Consider the following 12725-nt stretch of genomic DNA (forward strand, 5'->3'; position numbering starts at 1 on the left):
TTTATTTACTCACTTGAAACATTATCTATTGATTTCTTGATAAGATAGATGAGACTAAATTCACATACACCACCTCTCCATTGCTCCTCTCCTATCCTCTCAATATTACTATTTTTATATCTTCTTTTGGTTTTTATTAATTTTGTAACTTAAAATAATATCTTTAAACTTCTATTTTTTGTTCACCAACTATAGACTATACCACTTGACCTCTCTCATTGTAAGATGAGAATATTAAGGGCTCTTTTTCTGTCCTTCAGCTCTCTTCTCTTCCATCTTCCAATTCCTATCAGTGACTTAATTTTAATATTCTCTTCCATCTTCCAATTCCTATCAGTGACTTAATTTTAATATTCTCTTCCATCAATACTAATAACCACCCCTAATCTTGCACTTAGAACTGTGACTAGCCTTTGGTGAGCACTTTACATATCCCAACTCATTTAATCCATACAACATGTGTAGTAGGTACTATTATTATCCCCATTATACAGATGAGACAACTAAGGCCCAGGAAAGTCAATTAACTTGCACAAGGGCCCCTGGATGATCAATGCAGAGTAGAACTCCAACCCAAGCAGTTCACCTCAGGGGTTTGTGCTCTTCACTATTACAGTCTGCTGCCCCTCATTATTAGGCACTTCCAAATCTCCCAACACCATGATAATGCTCTCAGATATCTGATATTACTACTTCACAAGAGCCACTCTCAAAATATTCCCATTGCCATTGTCTCGGTGAATGTCTCAGACTACCGAAAAGAGAACATGTTAAATAAAATATGTAAAAAATACGTACAAAAGAATATGTTCTGATTTTTCATTCTGACGTCTTGCTAATACAGCAAGTAAGAGTTAAGATAGTCATAACTCCACACATAATTAGCCTCAGGAACAACAAACTGAAGGATATCCCTGGGCTCAAAGCTTCATACTCCTTATGGTACCACCTAACACACTTCCTGCTTCCCTCACTCAATGTATTTGGACCAAATTTTCACTATTCTCAGACAGCAACCCAAGGATGACCTTGAATCCTATCTGGACCATAAACATTTTTCTAATATTGCATCATTTATTAATCATAAGTTCCTCAGTAGTTCAGCTGTTCTAAACCCCAGATAATAATTGTAATTCACAACTTCATTTCAGGAACCAGACTTTAAACATAGACTAGAAATTCAAGAGAATAATTTAGAGCAGAATATTATTCAACGAAGAAAATTCTTACCATATTGAATTGTTGCTGTAGTTTTTCATTTGCATAATTTATGCAAAACTGTTCAAAACTGTTTATCTCAAATGTTTCAAATCTGTAAAACCAAAAATAACATGAGAAGGGGAGAAAAAGGAGCAAATAACTTTTTTAAAATATTCAAAATGTGCACATCAGGGCCGGCCCCGTGGCTTAGCGGTTAAGTGCGAGCGCTCCGCTGCTGGCGGTCCGGGTTCGGATCCCGGGTGCGCACCAACGCACCGCTTCTCCGGCCATGCTGAGGCCACGTCCCACATACAGCAACTAGAAGGATGTGCAACTATGACATACAACTATCTACTGGGGCTTTGGGGGGAAAAATAAATAAATAAATAAATTATTTTTAAAAAAAATGTGCACATCAGAAAGAAAGAAATGGGTAATATCTCAACATTATGAAACTTTCTTTCCACATCAGTGAAGATAAGGGTTTATACGTCAGTAACATGGAAAATGTCCCCAGTAGATAGATATCAGCCAAGTGGCACAGAGATTTTTTTTAAAGGCTCCAGAGTGCAGAGGTGTTCAATAGTATGAGTTTTTGAGGGCTAATTCATCCCAAGTGGAAAACAATCAGAATTATGATAGAGCTATGCTCTTGTCAATTTACAGATTCACAGTGTCTGCATACACATAGAAGGGAACTGGGATACTCCTATCTCACAGGTTCTTTGAAAAACTGAACCAGATAATGAAAAATTAGGCATCAAAAAGCATAAATGTACAGGAAGGGCCTTAACAGCTAATGAAGGGTACCTAGAAAAGGCAAAGTAGCAAATGAAATTAGATTTTTAGAAATTCTCTTCTAATTTCTTTCTCCTCACCAGTAGGAGACAGAATCAAATACCCACTTAAAGTTACTATATAATCTCTAGGAAGAAATGCTCTCTGGCAGACCACTAAGCCAAATATACTTACCCATAAATGTCCAGCACGCCAATAAAAGAGTGCTGCTTGACAGCAGAATGGAGAACCTGATTGACATGATCTACAATCCAGCTAAAGAGCTTAGCATAGATGTGCTTGGCCAAAGCATCACGGGCATTTGTCGCCTGCAGCTTGGAGATGGGCTTGATGTATGTCTCTGTGGCAGTAGCCAGCTTCCGATGGCAGAGCCAGTGACACATCTCCTCATATTCCACGCCCATGAGGTCACAGAAGATGCTGAGAGGTTCATGCTTGGGCTGCCAAAAGAGAATGGATTATTTCCTATGATCAGATCAATCAAATAAGTATTTACTGAAAAATACCAAGAAAGAGGTAACAAATAAAACCCAGCAATTTCGTGGTTATAACAAACACCAAAATCACTTGAAGCTGGTCAATGACTATAATCACAATCATCTATCAAACCAGCATCTAGGCAGCATTTTACAATCTCTTCTAGGGCTCATTTCAAAAATTACCTCTTCCTTTGTCTCTTCATAGTATTTGCTCATATCTCTTTTTAGGCACATTCATTTAGTTAGTCAATCAGAAAATCAGTCAGCTTGTCAACAAATATTTACTGAGTGCCTATTAGATGCTAGTAAACAAAAACAGACATGGTCCCTGTCCTCCTAGAACTTATAGTCACTAGGGGAAATGGATATTAATCAAATGATTGCTCTCTAAAACATAAAATTACTCCAGAGGAGAAGGACACTATGCTAAGATTCCATGTAAGAGGAGTGTGCCCTATTCAGGGAGGCAGGAGACAGTTGCCTTGAGAAATGGAGCTGAGATCTGAAGGATGAAAAGATGTTAACTCAGTGAAAGGGAGAGGAGAGGGTCTTCCAAGCTGAGGGAACAGCTGGTATAAAAGTTCTGTCATGGCAGGGAAACCAGCACATGAGGGATTGAAGCTGAGTGAGAGAGAAAAGGTATGAGATGAAGCCAGAGAGACAGGCAGAGGCTGTACTGTGGCTGGTCTTTATCCTGAGAGCCATGGGAGCCCACTGAAGGGTTTTAAACAGATAACTTGACAGTTATTTGTGTGACTTCTTAGATTAGAATCTCTTTGATGACTTATATCCCTGTATCCCCTACAATGTCTTCTATAGGCCTTGCATGAGTAGGCATTCAATAAATACTTGTTTAATTTAATCCATGTTAGTGCATTATATTTTTCAACATCTTCACTCACATGTTTCAATTGAATCTGATAACAATCCTGGAGAATAGGCAGGGTGAACACTGTTATCTCTAATTGACAAATGAGGAAATAAGATCCAAGAGAATAGTTTATCAAAAATCCCACATGGCCTGTTTATGTCAGAGTTCTCATTAGAACCTGAGTCTCCTGGCACTCTCATCCCCTCCCTGACCCTTCCCACTGAAGCAGTCCCTTCTTTCTTTAATCTCTCCTCCTCCCAAGTAATCACTTCAGATACAAAGCAGCACCATTAGCAACAGCATGGTTCAACTCCCTTAAATAAGCAGCTCATTTTATTCATATACATATATATGAATGATTGACATCATTTAGAAGTGGCCCAGTACTCTCGAAACATATTCTACTTGAATGGCATTACCATATTGTTCTATTAGATCAAGGTTGTTAACTGTTTTGTTCAAATTTTCTATAGCTTTACAAATTTTTGGACTTCTTCACCCATCAATAATTGAGAGAAGTCAATAATCTCTCAGATTTGTCTATTTTTTCTTGTGGTTTTTGTTGATTTTTGTTTTATATATTTTGAGGCTATGTCATTAAGTACATGCAAGTTTAGAACTATTATATCTTCCCGGTGAATAAAATCTCTATCATTACATAGTGACTTTATTTATCTCTAGTACCGCTTTTGGCATCAAAGTTTATTTTGTCCAGTATCACTATAGCTCTGCCAGTTTTTTCTGGCTATTGTGGTGTGTCTTTTCTAAACCTTTTATTTTCAAACTTTCTTTCTTTTTTTTTTTTTTTTGAGGAAGATTAGCCCTGAGCTAACATCCATTGCCAATACTCCTCTTTTTGCTGAGAAAGATTGGCCCTGGGCTAACATCCGTGCCCATCTTCCTCTACCTTATATGTGGGACACCTGCCACAGCATGGCTTGATAAGCGGTGTGTAGGTCTGCATCCAGGATCTGAACCTGCGAACCCCAGGCTGCTGAAGCAGAGCACGCAAACTTAATCACCGTGTCACCGGGCCGGCCCCCAAAACTTTCTATACCTTAATGTTTTAGGAATGCTTCTTTCAAAAGTATATACCTGAATTCTTAAAACAGTCTAACAACCCATTTCAACTGAAGCATTAGTCGATTTGTAATAATTATTTCTATAGTGCCTTTATTTCTCCCACTTTTTCTAAAATTTTCTCTCTCTTTCTTGCTATATTTGGATTTTTTTTTTCAGTCCATTTTCCTCTCTATTAGTTTGAAAGGCTTACTTTCTGTTTCTATTTTTCATAATAGAAGCATTAATTTGCATTAGTTAATTTAATGTAATTAAATAACACTAACTCCAAACACCCCATCCCAATATATGAGCTTTGTTATGCAGAACTTCTATCATTTGGTGGGGGGGGCCTCTGGTGATTCACTTCATTTCTTTAAACTTTTTATTTTGAACTAATTTTAGACTAACAGAAAAGTTGCAAGAATAGTACAAAGAACTCTCTTCACCCAGATTCCCTAAATATTAACATTTTACCACATTTGCTAACTTCACCCAGATTCCCTAAATATTAACATTTTACCACATTTGCTCTCTTCACCCAGATTCCCTAAATATTAACATTTTACCACATTTTCTCTCTTCACCCAGATTCCCTAAATATTAACATTTCACCACATTTGCCTGTATCATTCTCTTTCTCTCTCACTCTGTCACACACATATAAATACACATTATTTTTTCAGAACCTTTTTAAAGTAAGCTGTAAACATGATGAGCTTTTAGTCCCAAATATTTCAGTGTGTATTTCCTAAAAACCAAAGACATTATCTTACATAATAACTGTGGTATAATGAACAAGATCAGAAAATTAGCAATAATACACAACCCTATTATCTAACCTGCAGATCTAATTCAGTTTTTGCTGATTGACCTAATATATGTCCTCTATGGAAAAAATATAAAGCAAACAAATATACTCCTATGGTCCAGGATCCAATCTAGGTTCATGCATTGAATTTAGTTATCGTGTTTCATTAGTCTCCTTTAATCTGAACAGTTCTTCACTCTTTTCTTTGTCTTTTGTGACCTTGACATTTTTGAACAGCATGTCTCTCAATTTGGGTTTGTACAGTGTTGCCACATGATTAGATTTGGGTCATGCCTTTTGGGCAGGAGTATCAGAGAAGTGATGTTGCACTCTCCTTGGTGCGCTGTATCAGAAGTTACGTGATGCTGATTGGTCCCATTACTGGTCATGTCAATTGTGGTCACCTAGTTAAGGAATGTCTGCCAGGTTTCTCCACTGTAAAGATAACTATCTTTCCTTTTGTAACTAATAAGTACGTTGTGGTGAGTTCTATCTTTTCCAGCCCAATACACTATTCATTATTATTGTTTTAATTAATCAAATTTTATCTACATTTTCCCATACTTTATTAGTTTATTGATTCATCATTTCTTCTCACATTTTACATTTTCTACCTAGGATCCCTTTCCTTCTGCCTAAACTATGTCCTTTAATATTTCCTTTAGTGAGGGTCTATTGGTGGCAAATTCTCACAAGTTTCTATTTGTCTGAAAACACTTCTATTTTTCCTTTATTCTAGAAAGTTATTTTTATAGGATATACAATTCTAAGTATATAATTATTTACTCTAGCACACTGAAGATAGTAGTCTACTGTTTTCTGGCTCCTGTTGTAGCAGTTGGGAAGTGAGATATCACTTTAATTGCTATTCTTCAAGAGTAATGTCTTCTCTCTCCAACTGTTTTAAGATTTTTCTCTCTGCCTTTAGTATCATTACGGTGTGCCTAGGAGTGGATTTCTTTTTATTTATTCTGAGATTTTCTAGACTTTCCAAATCTGTGCTTTAGTGTCATTTTCACAAGTTCTGAAATTTTTTAGTAATTATCTCTTCAAACATTATGTCCACCTCACTCTCCTTTTTCTCTCCTTTAGGAATTCTCATTCGATTAAAATTAAATTTTACTACTGTATACTTCATCTTTCTTAACTGTTGTTTAAGTGCCCCATCTCTGGGTCCTATCTTGCATTTTGGGTAATTTCTTCACATCTGTCTTCTAGCGAATCAGTTCTCTTCTCAGCTGTGTCAAATCTGCTACTAATTTCTTTTGGCATTCTTAGCAGGTTTAATTCTGGTATCTGTTATATCACTTAGCTCCATCTATTTTGTTGTATCTTGGGATTTGTGATTCTTGACTATGAGCCGGGACGTCTTGTAAGTTTTCTCATGGTGCTCTATTGAGGCCTGGATTGAAGGTGGATCCTCCAAAGTAGATTTGCATTTGCTTCTGTTGGGCGTCTAGGGCACTACCAATCCAGGACCAATTTAAGCTAAGTTTCTGTGTGTAGCTTTCTGGGACCATCCAGGAATTACGAAATCAGGCTGGAGTTTGTGTGAGAGTCAGTTCATTGCTATAAATTTTTAGGGAACTATTTTTTCCTCCTCTACTTAGCACCAAGGCTTGAGCCAGATTAACTTTTCTCTGTACTCTTGGAGTGGGTGGTGGGCAAGTTTACTATTAGTTCCCCATTTAGGGTCTCAGCTTTCGGCAGGGATTCCCCTATTTATTCCCCTGTTTATATGAGTCCCAGGCTTTGCTTTTTGACCTCTGCACCCCACTTGGCTATGAAAACCAAAGCTCAAGGTCATTGGGTTCAGCAAACGCCCTTGAGGTGAGTCGCAGCTTCAGGGTTCTGCTTCATTCTCTAAGTTCATTTTCACTTAGTTTTTGGCCTCTGAATTCTCATGTATTTATCAAAAAATATATTTTTAAATACATTTATCCAACATGAATGTCAATCAGAGCACCTAGTCCTAAACTGCGGGAAAAGAAAGTACCTTTCATTTTACAGATGAGGAAACTGAGGTTCAGAGATGCTAAGCAACTCACTCAAAAACACAGTGAGTAAAAAGTAAAGTTGGGATTGAACCCAGGCAGAGATACTGAAACATATATCTTAAAACTCAAATCTAATTTACCCACATTTAAGTCATACAAATTAATCTACATGTAGATTTGCTAATATCAACTTGGGTGCCTGAAGAGTGAAATATAAATTTCAAGATTATTTCCTATCACAAACTTCGAGGAAGCAGGATGGGAAAAAATAATTATATTAAAACTTCCTCCATTTTAATAAAGTTATAAAATATCTAATAAATATATACGAGTGTGTGTGTGTGTGTGTGTGTGTGTCTGTGTATCTTTGATGGTGGTGATCAGGAAATACTGCAAATCACAAATGCCCAATGAGGACAATCTGGGACTGTTAGGTTTTGTTACAGTTTAAACAAATGTTTCCACATATGGAATTGGGTTTTAATTCCCAGTGTGCAGTTATAACTAAGTGTGGAAGATTATGTAAATCACAGTGAAGATACTCCATCCCCCCCGACATCTAGTTCCTCTTCCTAGGATTAACCACTGCTAACAGTTTCTTCAATAACTTTTAAACCATATTACACTTCCACAGCTAAAGAAACAAAGATATCAATTCTTGGTACTTGTGCCATGGGCCAAAGGAACCCTTCTCTCTAGACTCACCAATCCAACTTTCACATCTAAGATTTCCCTCCTCTGTTATACAGATCTGACATGTACCAAGTTCTCTCCTCTCTCTCTCTCTCACACACACACACACACACACAAAATCACTGTACACCAGGGATTAGAATCCATATTTCTTTATTTTCAGTTCAAGATTCTACTTTGGATAATATATCTCTCTGATAACGTTAATAGAGAGACTTCAAATATATTGCTTCCATAAAGAACAAACAAAACTAAAACACAAATCAACTGCTATCACACTAAGCTTGTTCTAAACTTACAGGTATTGTGCAGCTGTCTGAATCTCGAGACGTAAATCCAACATTGCCTAAGTGAAGGATGCCAGCAAGTATTCGGAAAATTCCCATCTGATAAGATTCACTAATTCCTGAAACAATAGAGTAAATGAAAATGTACAAGTGATTGATTTCAGAAAAGGAACTAAACATTAGAGCAATTTTAAGCCTATTTTTAATTCTTGAATATTGAAATATGCTGTGTACATTATAATGTGTCATAGTTAACAACACTTTCATCTTTGTTGACATTAACACCTAATGCAGTTTAGTATCACGGTTGAGAGCATGAGCTGTGGAGTAGAGACCTGGGCTCAAGGCCTGGCTCTGTTCCCTACCTGCCATCTCACATGGGCAGATAACTTCACTCTTCTATGCGTCCATTTCCTCATTTGAGATGTGAGAATAATAGTGACTATCTCAAAGGGTGTTTGGGAGCATTAAATGAGAAAATGTACTTAGTATACTTAACACACTATGTGACACATGGTAAGTACTAAATAAATTATCAACATCATTGTCATATACTGGATTTAAGTATTTTACTAACATTATTTCCTTTTCTATTTATCTCTACTCCAGATGCAAGTTGCAGCCCAACAAGGCTGTTTTAAGTCAGATTATTTAATTATTCCTTCTAACTACAGACCAAGCATAAGTCAGAGACCCCAAGATTAGAAGTGCTGTACTCCAGCCTGATAAGTGATGACCATCACTCATGGACTGATGACCCCAGTCCAAATCCAGCATTAGAGCAGGACCTGAAGGATAAGACAGGACGAGAAAGCTGGATAGCCCTTGGTTTTTTATCAGATCTGGCTTCATTTTCCAATAAGGTAAGAATTTTTAGAATATTAGATATAATTATATGCAGGTAAAAATAGTAAAATTATTTCCAAACATGTTGTAGGGGAGGAAGAAATTTTCCTCTACCTCAGAAGAAGGTAACTCAGAACCTTCTAGGTTCTTCTGACTAGTCTAAGAATTAAATTGACATGAGACAGAATAACAGGAGAAAATCAAACAAATTTTAATAACATGTATACATGAGAGAAACCCAGGAAAACTGAGTAACTCGCCAAAATGGCCAAAGTCACCACATTAAATACCATCTTCAGCTAAGGACAAAAGAGGATGGTGGTGGTAGCAGTTTGGGACTTCAAAGGGGAGCAAGGCAATTCACAGGGAGATGGAAAAGCAAATGTTTGGTAAACAAATGTTTGCCATGCCTTGCAACGACACTGGGACATGAGGAGGACTCCGATCAAATGCGCCTTGTTAGGTTCCTCCCTGTCTACCACACCTAGTTCATATTATACTATAGTTATTTATGGTGATAGCTCCTTCTAAAATTCTTTTAGGCAGAGGGAAGATCAGTTTCTTTCTAACTCTTAGTTCTTAGTTCTTAGTCCTAACTCTAGTTCTTAGTTAGGAAGATCAGTTTCTTCCTAACTCTTAGTTCTTAAAAATAATCAAGCCAAAGAAACACAGTTTGGGGTAGCAAATTCTGCTCCCCTACAATGTAATCATATTCAGGGTAATTGAGAGTTGATCTTATAATGAATGTTTTTGACATCTTTGCATCATGGCTTTTTCAAATTTGTAATTTCCTATTAAGAAACAGATTTAGCCCTAGAAGTAAAGCAGTGTTTTTCAAACTTTAATATGCATATGAATCACTAATGGATCTTGTTAAAATGCTGATTCTGGGGCCCGCCCAGTGGCATAGCAGTTAAGTTCTCAAATTCCGCTTCAGCGGCCTGGGGTTTGCTGGTTCAGATCCTGGGCACAGACCTACTTACCGCTCGCTCATCAAGCCATGCTGAGGTGGGATCCCACATAGAAGAACTGGAAGGACCTACAACTAGGATATACAACTACGTACTGGGGCTTTGGGGAGAAAAAAGAAAAACAAGAAGATCGGCAACAGAGGCTAGCTCAGGGCCAATCTTCCTCAAAAAAAAAAAAATGCAGATTCTGATCCAGTAGGTCTGAGATGGAGTCTGGGATTCTGCATTTTTGCAAGCTCCACAGTGGTCCTGGGTCACACTCTGACTAGCAATGCTTTTAAATTAAATTAACTCACTTCAGGGTACTCCTCAAAATACCAATGTATGATTTTAGAGTTATTCATATTCCGAGGTTTTTAAATAAATAATTAACCACTAAAAGTCGCACATTACAGTTCCAAAAATGAATTTATTTATATATAGACCCAATATTTTTTAAATCCCAGAAACAAGACAGTGACATCTGAGCCATTTCAAAAACAGAATAAACTACATGTAATACATTGTTTTCTCACCAAGCTAGTTTAGCTACATTTCCCAGCCACAAAAAGACTCCCAAAACAAAGAACCCCACAAAATGTGAGTTTGTGCAGGAACTCATTTCATTTAGCTCCAGGTTTCAAATTTTGTAAAAATTTAAGCAAAGAATTAGTCCGATCTCCTCTGATGCCCTGAATGTGTTTTTAAATAGCTTTATTGAGGGATAATTTGTATACCATAAAATTCACCCCTTTTAAGTACACAATTCAATGCTTTTTAGTAAATTTACAAAGTTGTGCAACCATTACCACCATCTAATTCTGGAACAGTTCCCATCACCCCAAAAAGCAACCTAGTGCCCATGCTATCCAAATGTGTTTTATAAGGAACATTAATCTCCCAACAATACTCACCACTTAATACGAAGCTAAGCCAATATTCCAAACAAAGGTTGCTTGAGTCAAAAAGTTGCTCATCTGTCATGGTACAAATGTGCCCTTTTACCCCTTTCACCCTCCCTACAGCCCCCTTTTGGTGGTGAACACGATGTAGTCCATACAGAAGTCAAAATATAATGATGTACACCTGAAATTTATATAATGTTACAAACCATTGTTACCTCAGTAAAAAAAATAAATACAATTGTGAACATTATATCTATAGATCTACATATGAAATGTAAATGTTACCATTTCCACTAAATATAAGAGTTTCTATTTTTAGACAGATTTATTTGTTCCAGTTGCTTATAAAGCTAATACAAGATATTCTGTCTGCATTTTGGCTTATTCAATTTAGGTTAGATAACAGAATACAGTAAAATGGTTTACATTTGAAAAAAGAAAAAAGCTATTGCTCATAAAAGCCCAAGAATAAAATTACATTACCTAGCAAAGTGCAGGCCTGCCTGGTATGTGCCATCTCCTTGGCGTCATCTACTCCTTCAATCACAGGGCTGCCACCCTGCATCGTGTAATGAAAGTTATTTGCATCTCCTGCAATTAAGGAAAACAAAAGATGTGCAGTCTATGAAAAAGTCTTGACATCTACCCTTATGTCCACTCTGAATTAGAGGCAATGATAGCACAGTTAACTCTATAGAGCCTGGAGTTTGGCTGCCTGTGTTTTATTTATTGATTGATTGATCAATCCATTCATTCATTCATTCATTCATTTTGGTGAGGAAGATTGGCCCTGAGCTAACATCTGTTGCCAATCCTCCTTCTTTTGCTTGAGGAATAGTGGCCCTGAGCTAACATCTGTGCCAATCTTCTATTTTTTTTGTATGTGGGATGCTGCCACAGCATGGCTTGATGAGCAGTGCACGGGTCCGTGCCTGGGATCCGAACCCACAGACTGCCAAAGCAGAGTGCATGAACTGACCCACTACGCCTTCAGGTTGGCCCCTGCCTGTGTTTTCAATTATATTTTAAAATAAAACTCAAAATTAAATAATGGAGTGAAATGTTTGGAGTTTGTTTATCTTAATTGGTAAAATGAATAGTCCTTTCCTAAAGGTTTTATTCCAATCTACATACTAGGATAATTTCTTTAAACACTTTACTCCCCTCATCAGAAACCTCACAGGCCTCCATCACATAAACTCTTTTAAATTTTTGTTCTTTTAATAAACGCAAATTTCAAACATACACAAAAGTAGACAGACTAGTCCAATGAGCCTCTACGTACTCATCCCCCATCTTAAACAAGTATCAACTCAAGGCCAGTCTTGCTCCATTTGTGCAGCCACTCACTCCTTCCCCATCCCATGGGTTATCTTGAAGCCAGCCACAGACCTCTTATCATTTCATCCATAAATATTTCAGTACGACATAGTCTCCTTTTAAACAAGTCTATGAACTCAGAAATTAACAGAAAACAATACCAGCACAATAAATCTAATGCCATATTCATACCTAATCGCAGCATTTTAAATTCAGGTAACTTTGCTGAGGCACAAAGCTGATAGAAGATATGATAGTTTCTCTCCTCTTCTGCCTTTGAAATAAGAAGAGTTTTCAATTACAGCATTTTAAACTAAAACTCATAAAATTCAGTGATGAAATGGAATTTTAATATTTAATTATCTCAGTTGGTCCAATAAATTATCCTTTCCCAAATTTCCTAATACATATTTATGATTATTAAATCTTATAATTTATTAAGCTATGTGCATATGTGTGAGTGTGTATCTGTTGGTCACATTCAACATAAAATATCTGATAGCAATGCT

General features: G+C 36.9%; 1 protein-coding gene across 5 annotated transcripts in view; it reads right to left on the reverse strand.

Moving 5' to 3' along the window:
* Positions 1 to 12725, reverse strand: part of MYO5A (myosin VA) — a 187860-nt gene that overhangs the window by 90811 nt on the left and 84324 nt on the right. For all 5 annotated transcript variants that reach the window (XM_087427353.1, XM_087427348.1, XM_087427339.1 and 2 more), the window contains 5 exons: positions 12409 to 12490; positions 11380 to 11487; positions 8208 to 8314; positions 2173 to 2438; positions 1231 to 1312 (listed from right to left, as the gene is read on the reverse strand). In XM_087427353.1, coding sequence (XP_087283479.1) covers positions 1231 to 1312; positions 2173 to 2438; positions 8208 to 8314; positions 11380 to 11487; positions 12409 to 12490 — 645 coding nt within the window. The remainder of the gene's footprint in view (positions 1 to 1230; positions 1313 to 2172; positions 2439 to 8207; positions 8315 to 11379; positions 11488 to 12408; positions 12491 to 12725) is intronic.

Source organism: Ceratotherium simum, chromosome 3 (assembly GCF_057802395.1).
Source record: "Ceratotherium simum simum isolate JZ-2026a chromosome 3, ASM5780239v1, whole genome shotgun sequence".
In the NCBI taxonomy this organism is placed as follows: Eukaryota; Metazoa; Chordata; class Mammalia; order Perissodactyla; family Rhinocerotidae; genus Ceratotherium; species Ceratotherium simum.